Source organism: Eumetopias jubatus, unplaced genomic scaffold (genome assembly GCF_037043125.1).
Source record: "Eumetopias jubatus isolate StellerSeaLion01/CBP00866 unplaced genomic scaffold, mEumJub1_p1.0 scaffold_3, whole genome shotgun sequence".
NCBI lineage: Eukaryota > Metazoa > Chordata > Mammalia > Carnivora > Otariidae > Eumetopias > Eumetopias jubatus.
In genome coordinates, this window is record NW_028274809.1 from 126513830 (window position 1) to 126537741 (window position 23912).

General features: G+C 36.3%; 1 protein-coding gene across 2 annotated transcripts; it reads left to right on the forward strand.

Annotated features, from left to right (window-relative positions):
* Window positions 1–347: 347 nt before the first annotated feature.
* RFC3 (replication factor C subunit 3) lies at window positions 348–18876 on the forward strand. Of its 2 annotated transcripts, XM_028106082.2 has the most exons (9): window positions 348–525; window positions 3136–3273; window positions 6330–6397; window positions 8095–8192; window positions 11553–11734; window positions 12863–12999; window positions 13089–13187; window positions 16837–16906; window positions 18590–18876. In XM_028106082.2, the coding sequence occupies exons 1-9, from the start codon at window positions 439–441 to the stop codon at window positions 18779–18781; spliced, it is 1071 nt and encodes a 356-aa protein (XP_027961883.1). In that variant the 5' UTR covers window positions 348–438; the 3' UTR covers window positions 18782–18876. The 2 variants fall into 2 exon arrangements, with proteins under 2 accessions (XP_027961883.1, XP_027961892.1); XM_028106091.1 differs by lacking the exon at window positions 3136–3273.
* Window positions 18877–23912: the final 5036 nt, after the last annotated feature.

The window sequence follows — 23912 nt, forward strand, 5'->3', positions numbered from 1 at the left end:
CCCAAGTCGTATATATTCTAGTGCCAAGAACAGAGCTCAACCCAGTAGATATTTTGAAGGTTTCTGCAGAACGAACGAGTGAACGAATGAATAAGCGAACGAAATTCTTTGAGGTACCCGGATTTGAAGCCGGAAGTATTAGAGCCAAATTTCCAATTTTGTTTAGTAATCTCCGGACTATCATGGAGGGTGAGAACAACAAAAATGATTACATAAACAATGAACATCAGTGACTGGGGGGGTGGGGCACCAACACTGCGGCTAATACTGTCCCCACCCAGCTTCCGTAGTCTTTAGATCTTAAGTCGCGTACGCCACCGGGCCGGTAGTGACGTCACGAGATTTGGAATTCGCGGGAGAACTCGTCTCCGCGTCCGGACGGGGAGAGTGCCCGCGCGCGGGACTTTCAAGCGTCTGACCCCGGGAATTCGAGCAGGCATGAGCCTCTGGGTGGACAAATACCGGCCCTGCTCCTTGGGACGGCTGGACTATCACAAGGAGCAAGCGGCCCAGCTGCGCAACCTGGTGAGTCTGCGGGACGGAGCCGGGGGGTAGGCCTCAGCTCGGGAGTTTCGCTCCGCTGGGGAGTGGGTGCATCGTCCACCCTCTGCGGGAGGTGTTGAGTGCTGTGGTAAAAAATGAAACGGAAGGGGGAAAGAGTGTGGAGGGCGAGGTAGTGCTTGTAAACATGGAAGGCCTCCCTGAGAACTGTCCTCTGAGCTAAGACCTTAAGTGGGAAATTCTCCAGGAGAAATACGAGGGAAGAGTGGAACAGGTAAAGAGAACAGCAAGTGCAAATTCCTTGAGGGAGGAGTGTGCCCGGCTTGTTCTAGGAACCGCAAGAACGCCGCTGTAGCTGGATAATAGTAGGCCGGCGGGGGAGGTGCAGATTCAGTAAATCCTTATAGGGTGAGATAGGGAGCCATTGGAAGGTCTTGAGCAGAGAACTGACATCATCTGACTTCACTTTTTAAGAGGTTTGTTTAAAATTTTGTTGTGTCAATGCCCTTATTTTCAAAAAGGAAGGTATTAATTTCGGAGGTCATTTCTAATTCTAAATTAGGTTGTATTAGGTCGTCCTTGAGTTTAATTCCTCATGGAAGATTTTTTTTTTTCCTTTTCTCCAACCTGATGGGTGTTTTCGTGTTGTAGTTGGTAAAAGTGTCTAATGGCAATGTTTTCCGAAAAGCAAACTGAATCAGGAAATGTAGAGGGAAGAAGGGTCTTGAGGAAAATCTAGTGTCTGGAAGCTATTTATCCAGTCCTTTTAAGAATCTAATAGTACTGTATGCTAATGAAAGTGTTTTGCTCAGCTCAGTTTCAATACCCACCTTCTTTCAGAGTTACAGGTACTCTCTGTTAAGTATTTTTTAAAAATAAGAAATAATAAAAACCTCCATTCTCATATGAAAATCATTAGAAAAATTGATAATGTGAGATTGAGAAGCTTTTTTCTTTTTTGATGGTATTCCATCTATACTAACTTAAAATAAATTTACAGCTATATACTTCATGTTTAGACAAATTGTGTTTTCTCAGAATAGCTTTCACTTTGATTTTCTTAGCTATAGGATACATTTTATATTCTATGGCCATCTTTTTGTTGTACAGAATTTGGAGTAAATATTTTGGACAAAAATTTAATATCCTGGTCTTGTGTGTAATAGATTTGCTTTTAAAAAATGTCCACCCATTTTATTGTTGAATCTACAACTTAATGAAACTATGAAGTCTTTAAAGCATACCCTTTATTTTGGCTAGATTGAGTTTAAAAAGCAGAGGCAACAAGTATTTGTGAAGCACTTGCTATTTTCCATGCACTGTGTGGGGTAAATTGTTCCTTTCCTTGAAACTTTTTTTTCAGTGCCAGAGATCAGTTTACAAAATATTAAGATTTATTGCAATAATGACTTCTGTTAAGGTACTTATTTCATTTTTCCTGTAATGCTTACGTAGAAGCTTTTGCTCCACAAGATTTTATGGCCTTGAAGTTATGGTTTGTGTTTTCATCATTTTTATACCCTTCATAGCATTACGGCGCCTGGGTGGCTCATTCGGTTGAGCGACTGCCTTCGGCTCAGGTCATGATCCTGGAGTCCTGGGATCGAGTCCCGCACGGGAGTCTGCTTCTCCCTCTGACCCTCTTCCCTCTCATGCTCTGTATCATTCTCTCTCTCTCAAATAAATAAATAAAATCTTTAAAAAAAAAAAAAAAAACACTCATTCCCAAACCTGACGGATCATGAAAGTCACCTGGGAAGCTTTTTAAGTGCACACAGTCTTGTAGTCTTTTGCAGTACTGTCAGTGCTCTACTCCATCCCATTGCTCTTAACTTGTAAGTGCACACAGACTGACTTCCACCTTCCTGGATCCGTGCTTCCTGAAGGCTTTCTTTTATGGACACCCCTAAGCAGACCTGATGCCTGGGAATTAATGCCCTCCCTTAATTCCAAACACTTTCCCAAGCAAGCTTCATCAAAGGACTGATGAGAAATAGCATATCATGCTGCAGCTTCCCCCTCTCTTGGAATGGTTAACGCTGTCGTGTTTTTTTCCACACTGGCTTCAAGAGTATCCCCAGCAGAATTAAACCCCAGATGCCCAGTGATATTTAAGCAGATAATGCACTCATTGGCTGCCTCCCTGACCTTGCTTTACTTCCCTATTCCCCTACAAAGTTTTCCTTTACCTCTCACCCCAAATAAACCAAATACACTCAGTTCTTATCAGAAGGACTATAGAAGCCCAAATTAAGATAGGCATCAATCTTAGAGTTGTTGAATCATAATCTCATGGATGGAGTCCAGTAATTAATTAGTCTTTTATTTTAAAAAGTTCTCTAGGAGATTTTAACAGACTTGGTTTGGAAGTTTTTGCTTTCTAGCACATGGTGTTGTATCCTGCATGTACTGTGCTTGGTATATAATTATATAAAATAATGCCAGGGGAATAATCAACATTTCAGTTAATTTTAAAAATCTCTGTGTATATGTACTCATACATATATATTTTTAAATATCTCCACCGCAGAGATGGAGACACAAAATATTTGATACCTAAAAAGTAGTTTAATTCTACCTACAGTAGTCATTTGACCAGGGAAAAATGCCTCTTTTTTTTTTTTTTTAAACCAGGTGCAGTGTGGTGATTTTCCTCATCTCTTAGTGTATGGACCATCAGGTGCTGGAAAAAAGACAAGAATTATGTGTATTTTACGTGAACTTTATGGTGTTGGAGTGGAAAAATTAAGAATTGAACATCAGACCATCACAGTAAGCATTTTACTTTGAGGCCTCCAAATATTTATAGTAGGGATTTTCAGTCATTATCATATATATTCCTGTGGTCCCAGCCATTGTTGCCCAATGTGTGTTTAAGAATTTCACAGATAACCCAGGTACACAGGATTGAGAGCTACTGTTGTATAGATCTAACTATTAAAGCCAGATCAAAGTCAGTTATGTTAGAAAATATGAGTAACAGGAGATTTTGAGTAAAATGTAGGTGGGATTCCTTTTAGATTATCTAGTGAATCAGTACCTCAGCTGGAACGGGAACTCAAGTCTCTGGAATTCATTGTTCTGAGAGCAATAGTGGGTTTGGGAAGGGAATGATTTTGAGAAAAATTTTGAATATGGAATCAGGCAACTTGGTAGAGACTGGGCAGCTGACTGATTAGAAAAGGAGGCATGAAGTTCTGGGATGTTCAGAGAATTCCCATGATCTTGCCCTTGGCTGAGCTTTCCAGCCTCCTACCATGCAGTGCATTTTCATACTCTCCTTATAGACAGTGTTTAAGATTTAGCTGAAATACCTCCTCTCGTTGTGCCCCCCAATCCCTTTAGAATTAATTTTTCCTTCTACCATCCATAGTTTACACTTTTTAGAGTACTTACTTTGGCCTTGATTATAGTTTTTCATACCTTTTTTTAATTTTGACAAGATTGTGTTTGTTTTGAAGTTATATAGGGAACATGTCCTATTCATTTTTATATCCTTCATAGGCCCTGGTATAGCATCTTGTACATATTAGGCACTGAAAAATTGTATCAGTGACTGGATGGTAAGTAGTGCTATTAATGGAATCTTTACAAATAGATTTTCTTTTTTAAAAGTTTTTTATTTACTTGAGAGAGAGAGACAGCGAGAGTGGGAACACAGGCACGGGGAGTGGGAGAGAGAGAGAAGCAGGCTTCCCACCAATCAGGGAGCCCGATGCAGGCCTAAATCCCAGGACCTTCTAATCATGACCTGAGCCGAAGGCAGATGCTTAAGGACTGAGCCACCCAGGTGCCCTGAAGACAAATGGATTTTAGGCTAATGTTGATGAGCTTGTATTTAGACACATTGAGTTTGAGGTGCTGGTGTTACACCCTGATGGGAATTCTTAAAAAGTATGCAGGAACAGGGCGCCTGGGTGGCTCAGTCATGATCCCAGGGTCCTGGGATCGAGTCCCACATCGGGCTCCCTGCTCAGCAGGAAGCCTGCTTCTCCCTCTCCCATTCCCCCTGCTTGTGTTCCTGCTCTTGCTCTCTCTGTCCAATAAATAAATAAAATCTTAAAAAAAAAAAGTATGCAGGAACAAATTTAACAAGAAAAGTATGAGATTTGTGGAAAGAAAACTATTTTATAAAAGGACAAAAAACAAGAGTTGATCAAATGGAAAGATGCAGCAAGTTCTCAGAGGCTTAATACTTTAAAATACCTGTTCTACCCAAGTTACAGTACAAATTTCAATGAAATTACAATTAAAATCCAACATGTTATTTTAGTTGTACGAAATGATCTTAAAGTACATATGGAAGAATACATTTCTGAGACTAAAGTAATTACGAAAAAGATTTGTGAAGTGGGACTTGGGTTATGAGATATTAAATCCTATTGTAGGGCTATTATAATCAAAACAATATTGTTTTGGCTTGGGAATAGAGAATTCAATCAGTGGAACTTATTAGAGAGACCCAAAATATGATGGTAGCTATTTCAAATCAGTATTAAAAACATGAGTCAGCAAGATGTGCCAGCATAACTAGTTCTCTAACCTGAAGAAAATAAAGTTGAATCCCTCTGATTCATGATTTGTAAAGATGAATTCCATATGAATTAAAGCCTTAAATATTAAAATGAAATGCTAATTTCTTAGATTAAATGAACAGCCTGTGGTCGGGAATACCTATTTTTTTTAATAACTTAATAAAAACATGGAAGTGATAGATAAAAATATGTGCTTGTATACATATGAAATTTACAAGTTTGTATGACAAGATTATGTAAAATCAGAAAAATAAAAGGTTGTCAAAAAATATTTGAAAGGAACATATTAGAGAAAAGATTTTACAAATTGACAATGGAAAGACAACCTGGTAGGAAACTGAATGAAAGAGTCTCAAGAAAGAAATATAAGCAACCGGTAACATATGTAAAGATGTTTGACGTTTGTGATAGTTGAAGAGAAGCCGTGAGTCTGTTATGAAATTGGCAGAAATTGTGGACATTATATAAAACCTGCAGAAGGGGAATGTTGGGGAAGAGTATTTGTTACCAGTGGAAAACTGATTTGTTAGATTTTTTTTTTTTTTTGAAAACAGTCCGGTTATACATATACACACACATATACATAAAACGTGAGAAAATATATTCCCTTCAATCCAGCAAATCTTTTATTGGGAATATGTTACATAGAAATGAAGTCAGTGCGTTAGACATTTGTAGAAGGATGTTAATTGTGGGATTGTTTGAGATGTCAAAAAGCAGGAAACAAAACACCCACCCGTATAACGGCTTGGGGACATCCAAGTTACAGGTTGATATGCAACTACCCTATATCAGTATCGGAGGGTAATTGCCTAGATGTATTGTTAACTAGGAAAAGTAAAACAGAAATAGATAGAATTGCCTCTCTTTTTATAACTCCTTTTTTACAAGAAACACTGACACTCTCTAGAAATATAAAAATACATAAAATATGTAAAAGTATATTTACATATATATACACACAAGTTCACAAGTTGTTACGGTAAAGTCTGTGAATGGACATATGCAGACCATTTACAGTGATGATCTCATAATGGAATGGTTTGTAGAATTCTGGAGGTAGAGGGAAGAGATAATCATAATAAAAACAGGATGTGTGATGTGACCCAGGTTATATAGAAACATGTTTATTTGCACATAGAGAAAAGAATGGGGTTAATGAAGTTAAAATATTAATTGTATCTAAAGTTTTTGTTTTTATAAAGCATGAATTATTTTTAAAAAACAAATACAGAAAAGAGGAGAAATGGCCAATAAATAAACTTTAAAAACATCTATTTTCTTTGTCCATAGACTCCATCTAAAAAGAAAATTGAAATTAGCACTATTGCAAGCAATTATCACCTTGAAGTTAATCCCAGGTAAGGCTACTATATAGAAATTAAGCCTTTTTTTTTTTTTTAAAGAGTAGAACCCATTCTTGAAATAGAATCATGTATGGAAGGAAGCACAATATATACCCAGATAAAAGTAATGCTGCTCAGTGTGAAATAGGGAGCCTAGAACCTTTCCATTTCCCCTTTTCTCTTTGACCCTTGAGTCCAATAATTTTAATAATTAAATTTTCTTGCTCTACAGAGCTCAGTGTTTTATACAGAGTACATTTCATAGTCATTAAATTTTTGTTATATTGACTAATTCAGAACTGATGAGCAAAGTTTGTCGAAAAAGTTTGTAATGTCTGGAGTGAATATTTTAGAATGTGAATTAGTGTTATTAGATCTTTTTTTTGCCACTCCTTTGTTTCAGTTTCTTGATTAGAGTATGTTATAATAGTCTAACAACCAATGTCTGTATTATTTATCATGACTAAGATTAGGATCCTGTTGGGAGGCACATTGAAAACTCATGCAGTACTGCTTAATAGTGTAGAAGTGATTGTATTGGGAACAAAGTTGGGTAAAGCTTCAGGGTTGTCTGGGGCCTGATAATGTTCTTTAAGGAGTACAAAATCAAGGACATCTTCAGGCAAAGGCAGCCTTTTTCGGCAGTGGAACAGAGATGAGGATGAACATCCATTTTAAGACTGAATAGATCAGGAAGAATATAGTTATAAGCTACTGTGTACTCAGTAGTAGGCACCGTGTGAGAAGCTTTACATGGATTATATTTAGTCCTCAAAACATCCCTAACAGGTGTTATTATTTTCCCCAGGTAGGTCCAAGAAAATTAAGAGAACTAAGATTGGTGGGAAAGGGTCTTATCATAAAATTAGAAGAAAGTGTTAATTCCATAGCCACAAGGGAAATGTTTTGGATTCTTGACTAGGAAATGATCATAAAAGAGACACTCTAGGTGTATTGATCTAATAGTGAATTGAGACAGATGTGATGGCTGTTTAGGAAAATAAACTAAAGCTGATTGCTTTGCCCTGTTTCTCATTGTGAGTTCCTCTGTAGCAAGAATAGTCAATTAGAGATTGAGCTGATTTTTTTCAGGTGTTTGAAATTGGCAGCCTAAATTAACTAGGTGACTTACGTTGGTTTGTGAGTTGCATGACTTAAGTGCCAAAGCAATAATGCGAGTATAAATGACAGGTAATGCTTACAAGTCAGCAGCTTACAGAGTTCTGACTATCTTAAATTCCATTTGCTTGTCCCGTCCTCTTGCTAAGACCCTGAATCAGCTCCATGCTAGTGTTGGGAACAGACCTGTCTAGGCTTGTTCTCTTTCAGACCTTTACTATTTGGGGGATGGAGAAGAAGGATGGAGATTAAATTTCTGTTTCAAGAGTTATTTTCACATTTTGAGTAACTGCAGATAATTAAGATACTTAAGGATTAGTATTGCTCTTTTTAAGTTACAGTAAACTTAATATAAGAACATGTCTTTTGTTTTCAGTGATACTTATCAAACTGTAATTGAATATTAGAATATTGTTTGTTGTATTTTAATGACCCCTAGAATATTTCACTTTGAAAGTTTTGGGAATGTAATTAGGTGTGAATAATTTTGATTAAAATTTAAGATCTTCAATGTTTTTCTTACAAGAACAGATTAAGAATAATATTTTCTAAATAGTTACATCTATATTTACCATTATTTTTGTTTTGTATAGTGATGCTGGAAATAGTGACCGGGTAGTAATTCAGGAGATGTTGAAAACAGTGGCACAATCACAGCAACTTGAAACAAACACTCAAAGAGATTTTAAAGGTACGTGATAAACAGATTTCTTTTAAGGCAGACACTGAAATTGTATGCAGTGAGTATAAGAGGAAATGTAGTGGGAAACATAAATTCCATCTATTTAGCAAATATTTATTAATATCCTGTTCTATGCAAACATATGCTCCCTTATTTTTGGATATAGAAGTGAATAAGAGAGGGGCGCCTGGGTGGCTCAGTCGTTAAGCGTCTGCCTTCGGCTCAGGTCATGATCCTGGGGTCCTGGGATCGAGTCCTGCATCGGGCTCCCTGCTCGGCCGGAAGCCTGCTTCTTCCTCTCCCACTCCCCCTGCTTGTGTTCCCTCTCTCGCTGTCTCTCTCTGCGTCAAATAAAATAAATAAAATCTTTAAAAAAAGAAAAGTGAATAATAGAGGCATGATCTCTGTGCTCATGAAAGTGTATAGCCTAATGGAATTGAATTTTGGTGGAAAGAGGACTATTTGAGCTACCTGTTCGTTATTTTAGAGCTAGATGAATAATGAAAAAACACTTTATTTAAAACAAGAAATAACATTTAAAAATAACTGTTCCTGGGACTAAAGTTATATGTTCATTATCAAATATTTAGAAGAAAATCAGCTATAATTTTGCTTTCCAGAGACAGTTACTTTGTCATTTCCTTCCAGTATTATTTATATGCATATATATGTACATTCTCATAGAAGATTTTGTGATGATAAATATGCCAGCTTTTAATACTTTTGCTATATTTTGTCAAATTCTTCATTTGAAAGATAGTCTTTTCCTACCACCAGAAATATTTGGGAGTGCCCTTTATTCCCTGACATTTATCACCACTGTGGTTAATTATTTATTATTTATTTTTTTATTTTTTTGCGGTTAATTATTTTTACTCTTTGTCAATTTGAGTGGAAAAAATTGTTTTTTTGTAGTTAGTGTGATAAGTTTTTCTTTTGTTCATTGTTTTTTTTTTTTTTACTGTTTTGTGAATTGCCTGTGCATATTTCAGCCTATTTCTTCTTAGTTCACTGTATTTCAGAATAAGTTTACATATATCTTTTTTTTTTAATTCCTTCATTTGAGAGAGAGGGAGAGAGAAAGAGTGAGTGTGGGGAGGGGCAGAGGGAGAGAATCTCCAAGCTGACTCCCTGCTGAGCATGGAGCCTCAGTGTGGAGCCTATTCTCAGGGCTCAGTCCCACCACCCTGAGATCATGACCTGAGCTGAAATCAAGAGTTGGCCGCTTAACTGAGCCACCCAGGCGCTCCTTATCTATTTATTTTTTGCCACTATAAATGGAGTCTTATATTTTCTAACCTTTGTATACATATGTGACAGTATTGGTGTTTGTGTCTTAATTCTATATCTTACTATGTTATTACATTCTTTTTGTAGTAGCCTTTCCATTGTTTCTTTTGAATTTTCAGATATATATATATTTATATCATCTGTGAATAGATAATTTTTCCCCTTCTTTCCAATTTGTATGGCTTTGAACACTTTCTCTAACCTAATTATGTTTGCCAACACCTCCAATACAGTGTTAATAGTACTAAAGATAGTGGATGTCCTTGTCATGACTTTGGATGGGGGCCTTAGAGTTTCCCCATTTAGTTATTTAGTTGCTGGATTTTTGGCCTGAGGTGTATCTATTTGATCATAATAAGAAAGTAAGCATCAATTCATATTTTGAGTGTTTCTAACATAAATGTGTGTTAAATTTTTTCAAATGCTGCTTCTGCATCCATGAATGAGGTTTTATGATTTTTCTTCTTCGCTGTATTGGTATCGTAGATTATATTGGGTCTTCTAGTGAAACTGCTTTGTATTTCTAGAATAAAGCTCACTTGGTCATGATGTGTTAATTTTTTAAATATGCTGCTGTTTTCTGCCTACCAAGGACTTATTTTATATCAGTTGGTTTGTAATACTTTGTTAAGTGCTATCTTTGTTAGATTTTGGGATCAATCTCTTTATTTCTATTTTCCCTGTTCTGTTCCATTTGGATTTCTATTTCCAGAATTTCTCCTCATTATGAAGGATTGTCTTGGAAGGGAGCTTCATTTTGTTGTTTTCAGTTTACTGCCCTGTCAAACCTTGTTGCATCCAGGTTCCTTTGCTCTAACCCATAAATTGAACCCCGTAGGTGTTGTTTTCAGATTGGCCCATTATATTTCACAGTGTGCTCTTGTGGGCGATTTGGGGTTCTGTACTCAAGGCTGTAAAAACCAAGTACACCCCCTCTACTTCCTCCCACACATAGTTCCTTGTTCTCACTTGCTCATATTTGGGGTTTTTAGGTAAAACCTGCCACTTTGTTTTGATATAAATGTTATCGATGAGTCTTTGGTCTTGGAATCTCTGTTTTTATGGGGGAGATTCAGATCTACACTGCTACCACTACCATCTTCTAGAAATAACTTAGTATGATGAAAAATACAGGGGCGCCTGGGTGGCTCAGTTGCTTAAGCCTCTGCCTTCGGCTCAGGTCATGATCCCAGGGTCCTGGGATCAAGCCCTGCATTGGGCTCCCCGCTCAATGGGGAGTCTACATCTCCCTCTGCCCTTCCCCTTGCTTGTGTGTATTCTCTCTCTCTCTCAAATAAATAAATAAAATCCTTAAAAAAAAAAAAAAAGAGAACAATAGTTGGATTCAGTTCTTACCTACTTACTATTCCTAAAACACCTTAAAGCCAATCCTTTATTGTGGCCAGGTGGAATCTTACTGTGTACATGACCAGGTGTATTTATTGCTTATTGACTATGTCTCTTTCATCAGTATTTTCCAAATTATATTTCTAGGAATGATAAGATTGGTAAGAAATGATAAGGGTGCTCCTGTGATAAAATATTTTGGGGAAATGCAGCACAGTATCTCCCTGTCTTGGTAATTTTTAGTTCATATAAATATAATAAATGCTGCAGTGAATTCTACAAAAAAAGTAACCTCTTTAACTTCATTTAGCGTAATGTTTCTTAGGTTTGGGATTTTTTTTATTTTTTTATTTTTTTTATTTTTATTTTTTTTAAAGATTTTATTTATTTATTTGAGAGACAGAATGAGAGAGAAAGCACATGAGATGGGGGAGGGTCAGAGGGAGAAGCAGACTCCCTGCTGAGCAGGGAGCCCGATGCGGGACTCGATCCAGGGACTCCAGGATCATGACCTGAGCCGAAGGCAGTCGCTTAACCAACTGAGCCACCCAGGTGCCCCAGGTTTGGGGATTTTTTTAAATAAAAATAAATTATTGTCACCTACCTTTGACTTCTATATGTCCTTGCCAAAGGAAAGAGTAGTATATCAAACTTAGGATTTCACTCTAATGAGTGAGGAAGAGAAAGAGATAGATATTCAAGTTAAAGTTTGTTTTGTTTCTCCTTGACTAGTGGTATTATTGACAGAGGTTGACAAACTCACCAAAGATGCTCAACATGCCTTGCGTAGAACCATGGAAAAGTATATGTCCACTTGCAGACTGATCTTGTGTTGCAATTCTACATCTAAAGTGATACCACCTATTCGTAGTAGGTGCCTGGCAGTTCGTGTGCCTGCTCCCAGGATTGAAGATGTAAGTCAAGTGAAACTTTTCAGAAATTATTTCAGATTCTGTGAGTACTATGTGTACATCCCTGTCATGTTCATTTTGTAAAAACATAGTGAAGTGTATTAGTAATTCAGGAACATCTATGACCTGGATGCTAACTGTTAGTAGATACATAAACCAATACATATATATATATATATAGTAGTAAATGCCAGATACCATTATATAGAAAGTGTGATGGTAAGCTCTGTTAAGAATAATACTGTGTATATGCCATCAGTATTTAGGAAGTTCTTTTTAAGTCATTTTTTACCTTAAGCAAGTAGGTATTATGAATTTTACTAAACTAGTCAAGGACTAGTTATTTAGTGTCTTCTACCTCAAGCTGATTTAATTGGCTTTGGAAATGACTTGAGGTTGGAGGATATAGATTTTGCAAGGAGATTAATGTGAGAATACCTAATTCCTAGTTAGGGGACCAAAATTCGTCTGAAACAACTTAATGTTTTTTTCCTTTATCGTTCTTAATACTTATAAATAAAAATGCAAATTTCTCACAATGAGCAGCTTTCCTGCTATTAATAGATTTTGGGTGATTTTGTGCAAAGTAGGGATAATAGGTGACTGTGACCTTGTGTTGCAAAGTGGTAAAGTACCTTTATTAAAGATTTCACTTATAAACATTTTTATATAGTTAAAAATAGTTTGATATAGTTAAAATTTAATAAAGTTAAATTTTAATAAAGTTAAAAAGGCAGGGCTACCAGGGTACACCACTCAGCATCTTCATGCATGCAAATAATACCCCTGAGTCATGCAGAATTCAGCCTGTGTAGCTGTACTTGGCAGCCCTGTGAGTGGTTTCCTTGTAAAAGACCTGAGGCCCTGTGTGTCTTCCTCACAGGTCCCCAAAGGTGGCTGGCAGGCTTGGAATTTAAACCAGGTCTTTCTCTGGTTGCAGAGCCAGTTGATGCCCCTTCCTTACAGCTAGACTAGACCCCTGGCTTTCTACTTAAAGGAACATGTGAGTTAGGGTAGGGAGTGACAAAAATAAATAAAATAACAAGGGCCTATAAAGATGTTATCAGCAGAATTGCATCCATGTGCTGTTTGACAGATTGCCCAATTTTGTTGTTAACATTTTGTTTGTAGATTTGTCATGTGTTATCTACTGTGTGCAAGAAGGAAGGTCTGAATCTTCCTTCACAACTGGCTCATCGACTTGCAGAGAAGTCGTGCAGGAATCTCCGAAAAGCCCTACTTATGTGTGAAGCCTGCAGAGTGCAACAGTGAGTGAAAGGGGCTGTTGCTGCAGGAAACATTTTGGGACACAAGCTCACTTCCATTTAATTTATTGTGTACTCTTTTTATCATGTAGATATCCTTTTACTGCAGATCAAGAAATCCCTGAAACAGATTGGGAGGTGTATCTCAGGGAGACGGCCAACGCTATTGTCAGTCAGCAGACTCCACAAAGGTAAATAGTATCAAAGATAACCATAAAAGTTTCATCATGGAAATAGTGCAGATGATCTGAGTTTTGGATTGGCTGTTTTATACTACCAATATGCCATTTAGAATTACAGTAAATCTTGTATCTGAACACTAAACTTTCAAAAGAAAAGATATGATTTAATTTTATAAATTTAGTGTTTCAGAATAGCTGGTATGTAGTATCATGGCTTTTATTAAGCTATTGACAGGTAAATATGGAATTTATACATAAATTAAAACAAATCTTGGAAGTTTTAGTTTTCCTTTCAGAATCTCAGATGACTTAATATTAGTATGTAACATAATGTGCTTAGTTTTCTAATATTGAAAAGAATAATATATAACTTTGTAATTGATGCGTCACGTCCTAGAAAGACACCAGCTTATGAATCAGACTTATATGGATTTTTAGCTAAGATTCTTCAGGTAACTTCATTTTAGAGTTTGAACTTTTTCATTTATGTAATGAAAATACTGTTGTTATTACCCTGCTAGGAATACTTGGGCCTTGGTTGTGAAGAGCAAGATTGTGTGATAATGGTTTGAGAACTAGAAAACTTTGTGCTCATGCATGATGATAAGCTCTGTTAAGAATAATTCCGTGTATACAGCACCAGTATTTAGGAAGTGTTTTGTGTCACATTTGCTGAACAGTTGTTTACATTTATTTCTGTGGGTCTATTATTCAGTAGTGGGCCATACTGAAAATACTTCAACCATTGATTGATTTATGATAGCTTTGATTGAGAAAGGCAATCTCCTCTTCTCCAAATCAAGAGTGACAGTCTTAAGGCCCACTACCTTTGGGAAGCCTGGAGATTTTTAAGGCTCATTGATGTGCAGTCTCCTACTCTTACTCACTGCCTGTCAGAACTGAGAAACCCTCTTTGGAGTTAAGAGAAGGTAGTTGATTGCTTTAGGAGACAGACTGGACTGAGTTCAACCAGTGAAGTTTAAGCTTCTTGCAAACCCTCTTTGGAGTTAAGAGAAGGTAGTTGATTGCTTTAGGAGACAGACTGGACTGAGTTCAACCAGTGAAGTTTAAGCTTCTTGCTTCGTATGAAAACAATCATGAGAAAAATACACCATGTTTCTCCTCTTGGGGGATATATGTGATAAATTCTAATTTTTATAAAGATGCTTCAAAAGGATTATAACATGAACTCTTTGGCTCCTATGTAGATTAGTGGAGGTGGATAATCACACATAAATGGGTACTTAGTATTTCCTCAGGGTCTGCTTTGAATTCCTATAATTCAGTTATTTTATTTGAAGAATTTAATAGTTTTTATGAAGTGCCAAACATTATAAGTAATCTCTTCAGAAAAGAAACCTTAACTAGGAAAAAGTGTGCATTCCATTTTGTAAAATGTTAAGCTGTGAAGTAATCTCAGCTTTAAGGAGATAAAATTCAAACAAAGCCTGTTTTAGGAGCCTTTTACTTTTGTAAAATATTTCCACATTGAAGATGACTTTCTTGTTTTTTGATTTTTAAAGAAGAAAACTTGGTGGTGGTAGTAGTTGTAGAACTTTCCTACTTTTAAGAGAGCTTGGTACAAGATGTTATATTTGACGATTGCTAGTTGTGTTTTTAAGACTTTAGTTGATTATTGCTTTGCTTAATTCTTCTAGCTACTGCTACCTCTTCTTCCAATTTTCCACATAAGTTTGGAAGTCTCTCAAATAAATTTGTTTAAGAAGAGGTGCTGTTATTTCCTGTGTAGACTAACAGTTGTAGGAATTGATTCCATTGTGTTACATAAAAAGAAAGTTCAGTTCCCAAAAGCTTCCAGGTTGACTGGAAATACTGGGAGGGCTGGTGTCATTCTGATTGTTGGCTCACACATTACCAAATGACTGTTTATTATTTTTGACCCCTTAGTCTTGATTCTTGTCTGATGTGTTTTAGAAGAGTCATAATTTTCTAATTTGGATAGCAGCGAATATTTAGCGAACAATTAGTATGTTGGTTCTTAATACTGTGATATCTCATTTAAGTTATAGAACAGTCCTATGAAGAACACTATTATATCATCTTTATTTTGTAGATAAGAAAACTGCTGTTTTGGGAGATTGTTGCTTATTCACAGATATTCAGTTAATTAAGAATCAGAGAGAGTTCTGTAATACCATGTTTCTCTGACAGAAGAATTTGCACTCTTTATCACTTGCAATCCCCAAGAAATAATGACACAAACATAGAAAATGTAGAATATGTCCATTTTTAAGAAGCTAAGTCACACTAGAAATGAACTCAGACTAAGCTGAGATGCATGTAACATACATGAGATGAACACAGCATAGTTATAGCACACTTGTAGAGGGAAATAGATCCCGATTTAACTCTTCAGAAATAAACTATATGCATAATTGTTAAAATAATTTCATACCATCTGTCATTTGTGTCTGTTTCTTACTTTTTAATAATCAGGGTTGCTGTTTGTTTTTGAGATCTACTACCATGGCCAAGAAGGATCAAGGGCTTTGGAGTCAGACTTGAATTAAAATTGTGCCTAACTACATGAGTGTTAATGGACGCTTAACCTCTTTGAACTTAAGTTTTCAGTAAAAGAGTGGTATTGTGAAGTCTAAATAGCATACTGTAGTGAGCGTCTTACAGGGGAAGGGGTTAAATAAATGCTTTGACAGACATTGGAAGGGTATGGATTTGGGAGTAAGGCAGATCTGTTCTTAAATCATGGTTCCACTCTAGTCAATTTTGTGAGGTTACTTAAACTATCTGATCCTTAGTTTTTTCATCTAAAAAATGGAGATAATGCCCCCACTCAAAGCTAGTGTGAGGACTAAGTTGTTACAGTGTCTTGCACATAGCAGGGGCTCAAAAGATGCTAGTTTCTTTTTTCACTTTATTTACTTTTATTGTGGCACAGCTTCCTACTCTTAGGGTCCCTGGAAAAGGATCTGAACTTCCACTTTTAAGAAGTCTTTGATGAATCACTTCTCTGATCTGAAATATGGAACATCTGTGATATTATTTTAGTAAAGATTCAGAACAGTATTTTCCCTTTAGGATACTAAGTATATATAGGGAGATAAAGATAATTGTTTTATGTGTATTTACAATTTTACTTGTCACTTCTTTCTTTCTGTTTTAAAATGTCATATGTATATTTCCCTCCTTACCCTTTTCTCTCCTGAAACTGTTATAAGAAGGGCCTAGAATTAAGAGCTCAGAGGTTGGAATGTTCATACTCACTTAGGTAGCCTGATTCTGTGCTTAATCTATGACCTCTTGCACTGCCCTTTCTGTGACAGGACAGTTTGTTTCTTTGCCACACTGCCTTTTTTACTTAGCAGTTGAGATAGTAGCATATATTACATATCATGCTTATATTCTCTCTTACTTGTATAATTAGTGATTGTTTAATCTTTTCATGACCATTTTCTAGATGTCTGAATATAAATGTCTGACTTTAAAAGAGTTCTGAACATTTTTAGAGAAATGAACTGAAATTAGGAAAAGCTTAAATGTGTATCTTAAGTATGATAAGCCATTTAAGAAAATGTCTGTATTGGATTGTTGTTTAACTCATAAAGTAAAACAGCACAGTAGGAACTTGAAAAAATGTCTTATTTTCATTATAAAATATTAATTATCTTGTTTTATTTAGGCTCCTTGAAGTTCGTGGAAGGCTTTATGAGCTTCTAACTCATTGTATTCCTCCTGAAATAATAATGAAGGTAATCTGATTTCAGATCTTGAACCATTTATAACCATAAAATTTGGACTTTGGGTATGTGATCACAGGGCTTTTGCTGAGACACATTGTCATTTCTTTCTATCCAGCTCATTAATTCAGATATTTATTGAGCCTCTCCATTGTGTCAGACACCATTGGGGGAGTGTTGAAGAAGACTGGGGAGGGCCTGCTTTCAGACAATTTATATTTTAATGGGGTGAAATGGGAGACAAGAAGCAAAAGGGTTCAGAATGTTGTAAGTGCTAAAAGGAAGTAACAAGGTGAAATGATAGTAATGGAAGTTGGGCTGTGGAAGGTCAGTGACAGCTTCTATGAGGAAGGCATGTTTAAACTGAGACTTGGAGGATTAAAAGAAGAGAACTGTGTAAATAGATGGGAGCAAGTACATGTGACCCTTGAACCTTGTGGGGGAATTAAGTCCCTGATCCCCTGCATAGTTGAAATCTGCATAGAACTTTTAACTGCCCCCAAATTTAACTACTAATAGTCTGCTGTTGACCAGAGGCCTTACTGATAAACAGTTGATTAACACATTATGTGTATATATATTATACACTGTATTACAATAAAATAAGCTAGAGGGAAAAAAACATTAAGGAAATCATAAGGAAAATACATTTATAGTACTGTACTTATCAAAAAAAAAAAAATCACAGTTCAAACCCATGTTGTTTAAGAGTCAGCTGTATTGGGCGCCTGGGTGGCTCAGTTGGTTAAGCAACTGCCTTCGGCTCAGGTCATGATCCTGGAGTCCCGGGATCGAGTCCCACATCGGGCTCCCTGCTCGGCAGGGAGTCTGCTTCTCCCTCTGACCCTCTTCCCTCTGGTGCTCTCTATCTCTCATTCTCTCCCTCTCAAATAAATAAATAAAATCTTAAAAAAAAAAAAAAAGAGTCAGCTGTATTTCAGACAGTGATGTTTAGTGCACATGGGGAATGACATTAAAGAAGTTGGCGAGTCTGGACTATGTAGGATTTTGTGAGGCACAGCTTTAGGTTTGGTCTTTTAGCCACCTAGCCAGCTGTGTTGATTGACTTGGATATTAGAAAATGGAGGGTTTTTGTTTGTATTTGTTAAAATTACATGGCAATACTTACATGAAACAATTCATACTATACTAAATTTAAAAGAAAAAAGTGAAGGTCCACCCTTCCATTTCCACAAGGGTAAGTAAGCACTTTGAACAGACCTATATTCTAGTCACATAGAAATAAGCCCGTATGTATGGCATTGTATGTGTAGTTTCACAAAACTTCACTGTGTTCTGCACTGTGTTTTTTTTATTCAACAGTGTAGCATGAATGATGTTTCGTGACAGTATGGATTTATTTTATCCTAGTGGATGAATGGAATTTCATTGTAGGACTATAGCATAGATTTTCAGTATGACCCTGTTGGTGGAACTTCAGATTGTCTACAGATTATTATTGTAACTAATAATGCTGCAGTAAGCATCTTTGTACTTATATCTTCACACCCTCAAGTTGGCATTTGGAATATGATTGATAACTACCACATTTTTATATTATAGAAAGGGTATACAATTTTTTGTTTTTCGATGAGGACCACCATTCCATATAAAAGAATTAAAGATTTCAGAAAGCTTATTCAGCCTTTTTTTCTTTTTAGTGATTGCTTTTTAATTACAAGTTTCTTTTTTCAGGGCCTTCTCTCAGAACTTTTACATAATTGTGATGGACAACTGAAAGGGGAAGTGGCCCAGATGGCCGCTTACTATGAACATCGTCTACAGCTCGGTAGCAAAGCCATTTATCACTTGGAAGCATTTGTGGCCAAATTTATGGCACTTTATAAGAAGTTCATGGAGGATGGATTGGAAGGCATGATGTTTTGACATCTTGAGGTCTATCCTTAATTCTTCCTAATATTTCTCAGTATCAGCATTTACATTCAGTTTATATTGGAAGAGCTGCAGGTAAAATAAACTAACTTTACTTAATCATGTCTTATTTGTGGGTTTTTTTGGTAATAATTCCCCTGTGAATTATTATTATAATCTTAAGTTAAATAATTGCTCCTTTGTACTAAAGAAGTATATTGAAAAGAGACAACTTAGAAACTTTAGAGTCCAAAAACATGATTTTAATGTACTTTCACAATTTGCTATCCAAGTATGCAATGCTGGTCCTCTCATTTTCCATTCATTCTCTCTTCTGTTGGAGGAAATTTACCACATACAAAAGCAGAGATTATTTTCTACCCTCCAAGGGACCATTTTTGGCCATAGGCACATAACTCTTCGCTTGGCAGGTCATTACCTTTAATCATATTTTCCCTCAAGAACTGTATTTTTGCAGGAAATATAAGGATTAATTTTGAAATGTAATAGCATGAGTATGAAGAAAATTGTTGGAACCATTTCTTTTGAAACTATAGAAATCCAACTTTTATTTCAGTGATTCAGATTTGGTATTAGGTTGGCTACTAAGTATGCATGTTTTCATTAAATGCTTGAGGTTCCTGAAGAACATGTGTCATGTGGTTCACAGCAAAGGTATATTAGTATAGAAATTACTCTTTGAACAAGTACATTTTTCTGTCATTGATCTATCCTTTGGAACATTTTTTCATTAGAAATTTGGTTCATGGAACAAAGTTTGCTTAACAGATTTGTATTACAGGCTCCGAACAGTTTCTTTAATTTGGGGCAACAGAAGCATGACTCCAAAAAAAGCTAAACCAACAAGGTGAAATAAAAGATTTTAAGTTTAAATAAGTTAAATTACCTCTGTTAAGGGTAACAGGGAGACATGTTCTTCCAGCAGTTAGTAATAAACAGGAAGTGTTTAATTGACAGACACAGCTGCACACATACAAAAAGCCTAATACAATTTTAGACTTATGGGAAACTGTTACGGTCAAGAGAGATGATGATTGCCTTTCTGTGTTTGTTTTGGTGGTACTAGTTAGCCCCAGTTGGCAGTCCCAGTCATTGAGGGGTTTATATGCCAGGGGGAAAGTGAGATTTGGGAGAGCTAAGAAAGTTTTAATTTGGAAAAAAGAAAAGTAAAAATATGGTGACTGTCTTTTAATGTTTAGAATAATGCACTTGGAAGCGTTAGCAGTCTTATAATTTGCATATCTTTAGAGCAGTGCTTCTCAGAGTAGAATCCCTGGGTCAGCACCAGCATCACTTGGGAACTAAGAAACACAAACTCTCAATTTTTATTCCACATCTACCGAATCAGCAACTATGGGAATGGGCCTCAGCTGTCTTTGTGTTGTACCACTTCTTCAGGGAATTCTGATGTACGCTTAAGTTTGAGAACCACTGCTCTAGAGAATGTATACTTAGGATCAATGGGCATAGATTAAAGACAGACAGTTGGAGGTAAAGAACAACTTTCTAACAGTGGCTATCATAATTGTTTGGCAAGCTTGAGAGCTCCTTATAAACAGGAAATGTTCAGGTGGAGAACTAATGGAGAATGCAATGCTTACATATGTTAGGCATTGCAGTGGGAACTTTCTATGTATTATTATAACCTTACATCTTTAGGAGCTATTGTTCTATAAAAATAAAGAGGCTCAGATTTAGAGAAACGAAGTATAATTTTATGTAATAAAACATGCCCATTTAAAGCCTATGATTTTTGACAAACATATTCAGAGTAGCCACCATCCCAATCAGGATACAGATTTCATTACCCTAAAAAGTTTCTTACACATTCCTTTGTGGTCAGTCCACCCCTATCCTGTCCCAAGTGACCACTGATGTGCTTGCTGTCATTATAAGTTAATGACATGCTGTTCAAGAATGTAGAGTCAAACACTGTATCGTCCTTTTGTCAGGCTTCATTGAGAAATAATAATTGAGATTCCTTTATGTTTTTGAAACTTAATGTTTCCTCTATGTTTTTGAAACCTAATGTTTCACTAATTTTAATTTTTATTGACCAGTTTGTATATGTTTTAAACCTGTTTACTATTGATGGACCTTTGGGTGTCCAGGTTTTGATTATTATAAACAAATTTGCTCTGAATAGTGTTGTATAAGTCTTTTTCTGGACTTACTCTTTTCATTGTCTTGAGTAAATATGTAGGAATAGAATGACTGGACATAGGATAGGTGTATAAGTTTAACTTTTAAGAAGTTGCCAAACTGGTGGGAATGCAAGCTGGTACAGCCACTCTGGAAAACAGTATGGAAGTTCCTCAAGATGTTAAGAATAGAACTACCTGACAGCCCAGCAATTGCACTACTAGGTATTTACCCCAAAGATACAGACGTAGTGAAAAGAAGGGCCATATGCACCCCAATGTTCATAGCAGCAATGTCCACAATAGCCAAACTGTGGAAGGAGCCGAGATGCCCTTCACAGATGAATGGATAAAGATGTGGTACATATACACAATGGAATATTACTCAGCCATCAGAAAGGATGAATACCCACCATTTACATCCACATGGATGGGACTGGAGGGGATTATCTTAAGTGAAGTAGGTCAAGCAGAGAAAGACAATTATTGTATGGTTTCACTCATATGTGGAACATAAGCAATAGCACAGAGACCATAGCAGAAGGGAAGGAAATCCAAAGGGGCAGAAATCAGAGAGGGAGATGACTGTGGACCCCAAGAAACAATCTGGGGCTTCAGAGGGGAGGAGGGTGGGGGGAGGGGGTAACAGGGTGATGGGTACTGGGTGTTATACTTAACTAATGAATCGAACACTACATCAAAACTAATCATGTACTATACAGTGGCTAACTGAACATAATAAAACCAAAAAAACACAAAAGTTGCCGAACAAGCTTCCCAATGAAGTTGTACCATTTTACATTCCTACCAACAAAATATGAGAATTCTGGTTGTTCAATAAAATTGGTTTCATTGATTTTCTGTACAGTTCTATATTTTATTGGTTACCTTTTTATCTTTATTAATCCCATTCTCCTACTTTTGATTTAGTTTGCTCTTATTTTTCCAGAATCTTAATATGGAAATTTAGATCATTGATTTTAGACCAATTTTTTAATATTATTTAAAATTAAAAATTTCACCCTGCATACTGATCTAGCTTCCTCTACAAACTTTGATATCTTGTGTTTTCATTTCCATTAGTTTAAATTATTTTTTAATTTCACCTGTGCTTTTTTTCTTTGAGTGAATTATTACATGGAAATGTGTTAATTTCCAAATAAGATTTTTCCAAATACATTTTCAGATCTTCTTTATTCTTGTTAATTTTCTATCATTTACTGAAAGGAGTATTGAAATCTCCAGCCATAATTATGGATTTGTCTAATTCAGTTCTTTTGGGTTTTACCTCATGCATTTTGAAGCTCATTATTAAGTGCAAACATATTAAGGATTATTATGTCTTGCTGATGAATTGACACGTCTGTCATTATGAAATGTGCCTCTTTATTTCTGATAATACTTCTTGTGCTAAATCTACTTTATCTAATATTTTCTAATATTTTTTTTAACATATAATGTATTATTTGTTTCAGAGGTACAGGTCTGTGATTCAACAGTCTTAAACAATTCACAGCACTCACTAGCAGATACCCTCCCCAATGTCTGTCACCCAGCCACCCCATCTCTCCCACCCCCCTCCACTCCAGCAACCGTCAGTTTGTTTCCTGAGATTAAGAATTCCTGATATCAGTGAGGTCATATGACACATGTCTTTCTCTGATTGACTTATTTCGCTTAGCACAATATCCTCCAGTTCCATCCACATCGTTGCAAATGGCAAGATCTCATTCCTTTTGATGGCTGCATAATATTCCATTGTATGTATATGTGTGTGTGTGTGTGTGTATATATATATATATATATATATATATATATACACACACACACATATATGTATACACCACATCTTCTTTATCCATTCATCTGTCAATGGACATCTTGGCTATTAAGATAGGCTTCCAGCTTTCTTTTGCTGAGTGTTTGCATGGTAGACATATTTCTTCTAGTTAAGGTCTGCTAGCAATGAATTCTCAGTTTTGTTTATCTGGAATATATCTTTTATCTTCATTTATAGAGTTCCTGGTTGATTTTACTTTTATTTTTTTTCCACAGCACTTTAAATATTTCATTCTACTACCTTCTATTATTTCTGCTAAGAAGTTGATTAAGATGTGTCAGGGGTGCCTGGGTGGGCCAGTCAGTCAAGCATCTGACTCTTGATTTTGGCTCAGGTCCTGATCTCAGGGTCGTGGGATTGAGCCCTGTATGGGGCTCAGCGCTCAGCACAGTCTGCTTGTCTCTCCCTCTGCTCTTCCCCTGCTTGCTCTCTCTCTCTCATAAATACAATCTTTAAGATGTGTCTTGACACTATTTTTCTTAGTATTTTCCTGTTTATATTGCTTCATATTTGTTGTGATCCTTTGAGTTGTGGGTTTATGTATTTTATCAAGTTTAGAAAAATTTAGCTGTTTCCATCAAATATTTTTCTTCCCTATCCTGAGACTAGTTTTATATCTCTGACTTCCTGATAGTGTCCTGTGGAATCTCTTTTTTTCCAGGCCTTTTCTCACTGTCCTTCAGTTGGATTAGGTTCTGTTGCCTTCAGTCTTTTGCACAGTTTAACCTGCTTTTAAGACCATGCGGTGAAATTGTCATTTTAAATAATGAATTTCTCCACTCTGGAAGTTAAGTTTCATTTGGTTCTTTTTTATATTTTACATTTCTCATTCTGTTCATGATTTTTAAAAAAAATTCTTAAATATATATATATATTTAAGATTTTATTTATTTATTTGAGAGAGAGAGAATGAGAGATAGCACAAGAGGGAAGAGGGTCAGAGGGAGAAGCAGACTCCCCGCTGAGCAGGGAGCCCAATGCGGGACTCGATCCCGGGACTCCAGGATCATGACCTGAGCCGAAGGCAGTCGCTTAACCAACTGAGCCACCCAGGCGCCCCAAATTCTTAAATATATTAATAACCCTTTTGAAGTCTTTGATAATTCCATCATATCAGTCATTTCTAGATCTGTTTCTGTTGACT

Excerpts from the sequence above, each read along its gene's own strand:
- RFC3 (XM_028106082.2), top strand. The coding sequence starts at position 439 with ATGAGCCTCTGGGTGGACAAATACCGGCCCTGCTCCTTGGGACGGCTG. Across the intron at positions 526-3,135 it reads CGGCCCAGCTGCGCAACCTG|GTGCAGTGTGGTGATTTTCC; the intron begins GTGAGTCTGCGG and ends TTTTTAAACCAG. Across the intron at positions 16,907-18,589 it reads CTCCTGAAATAATAATGAAG|GGCCTTCTCTCAGAACTTTT; the intron begins GTAATCTGATTT and ends TTCTTTTTTCAG.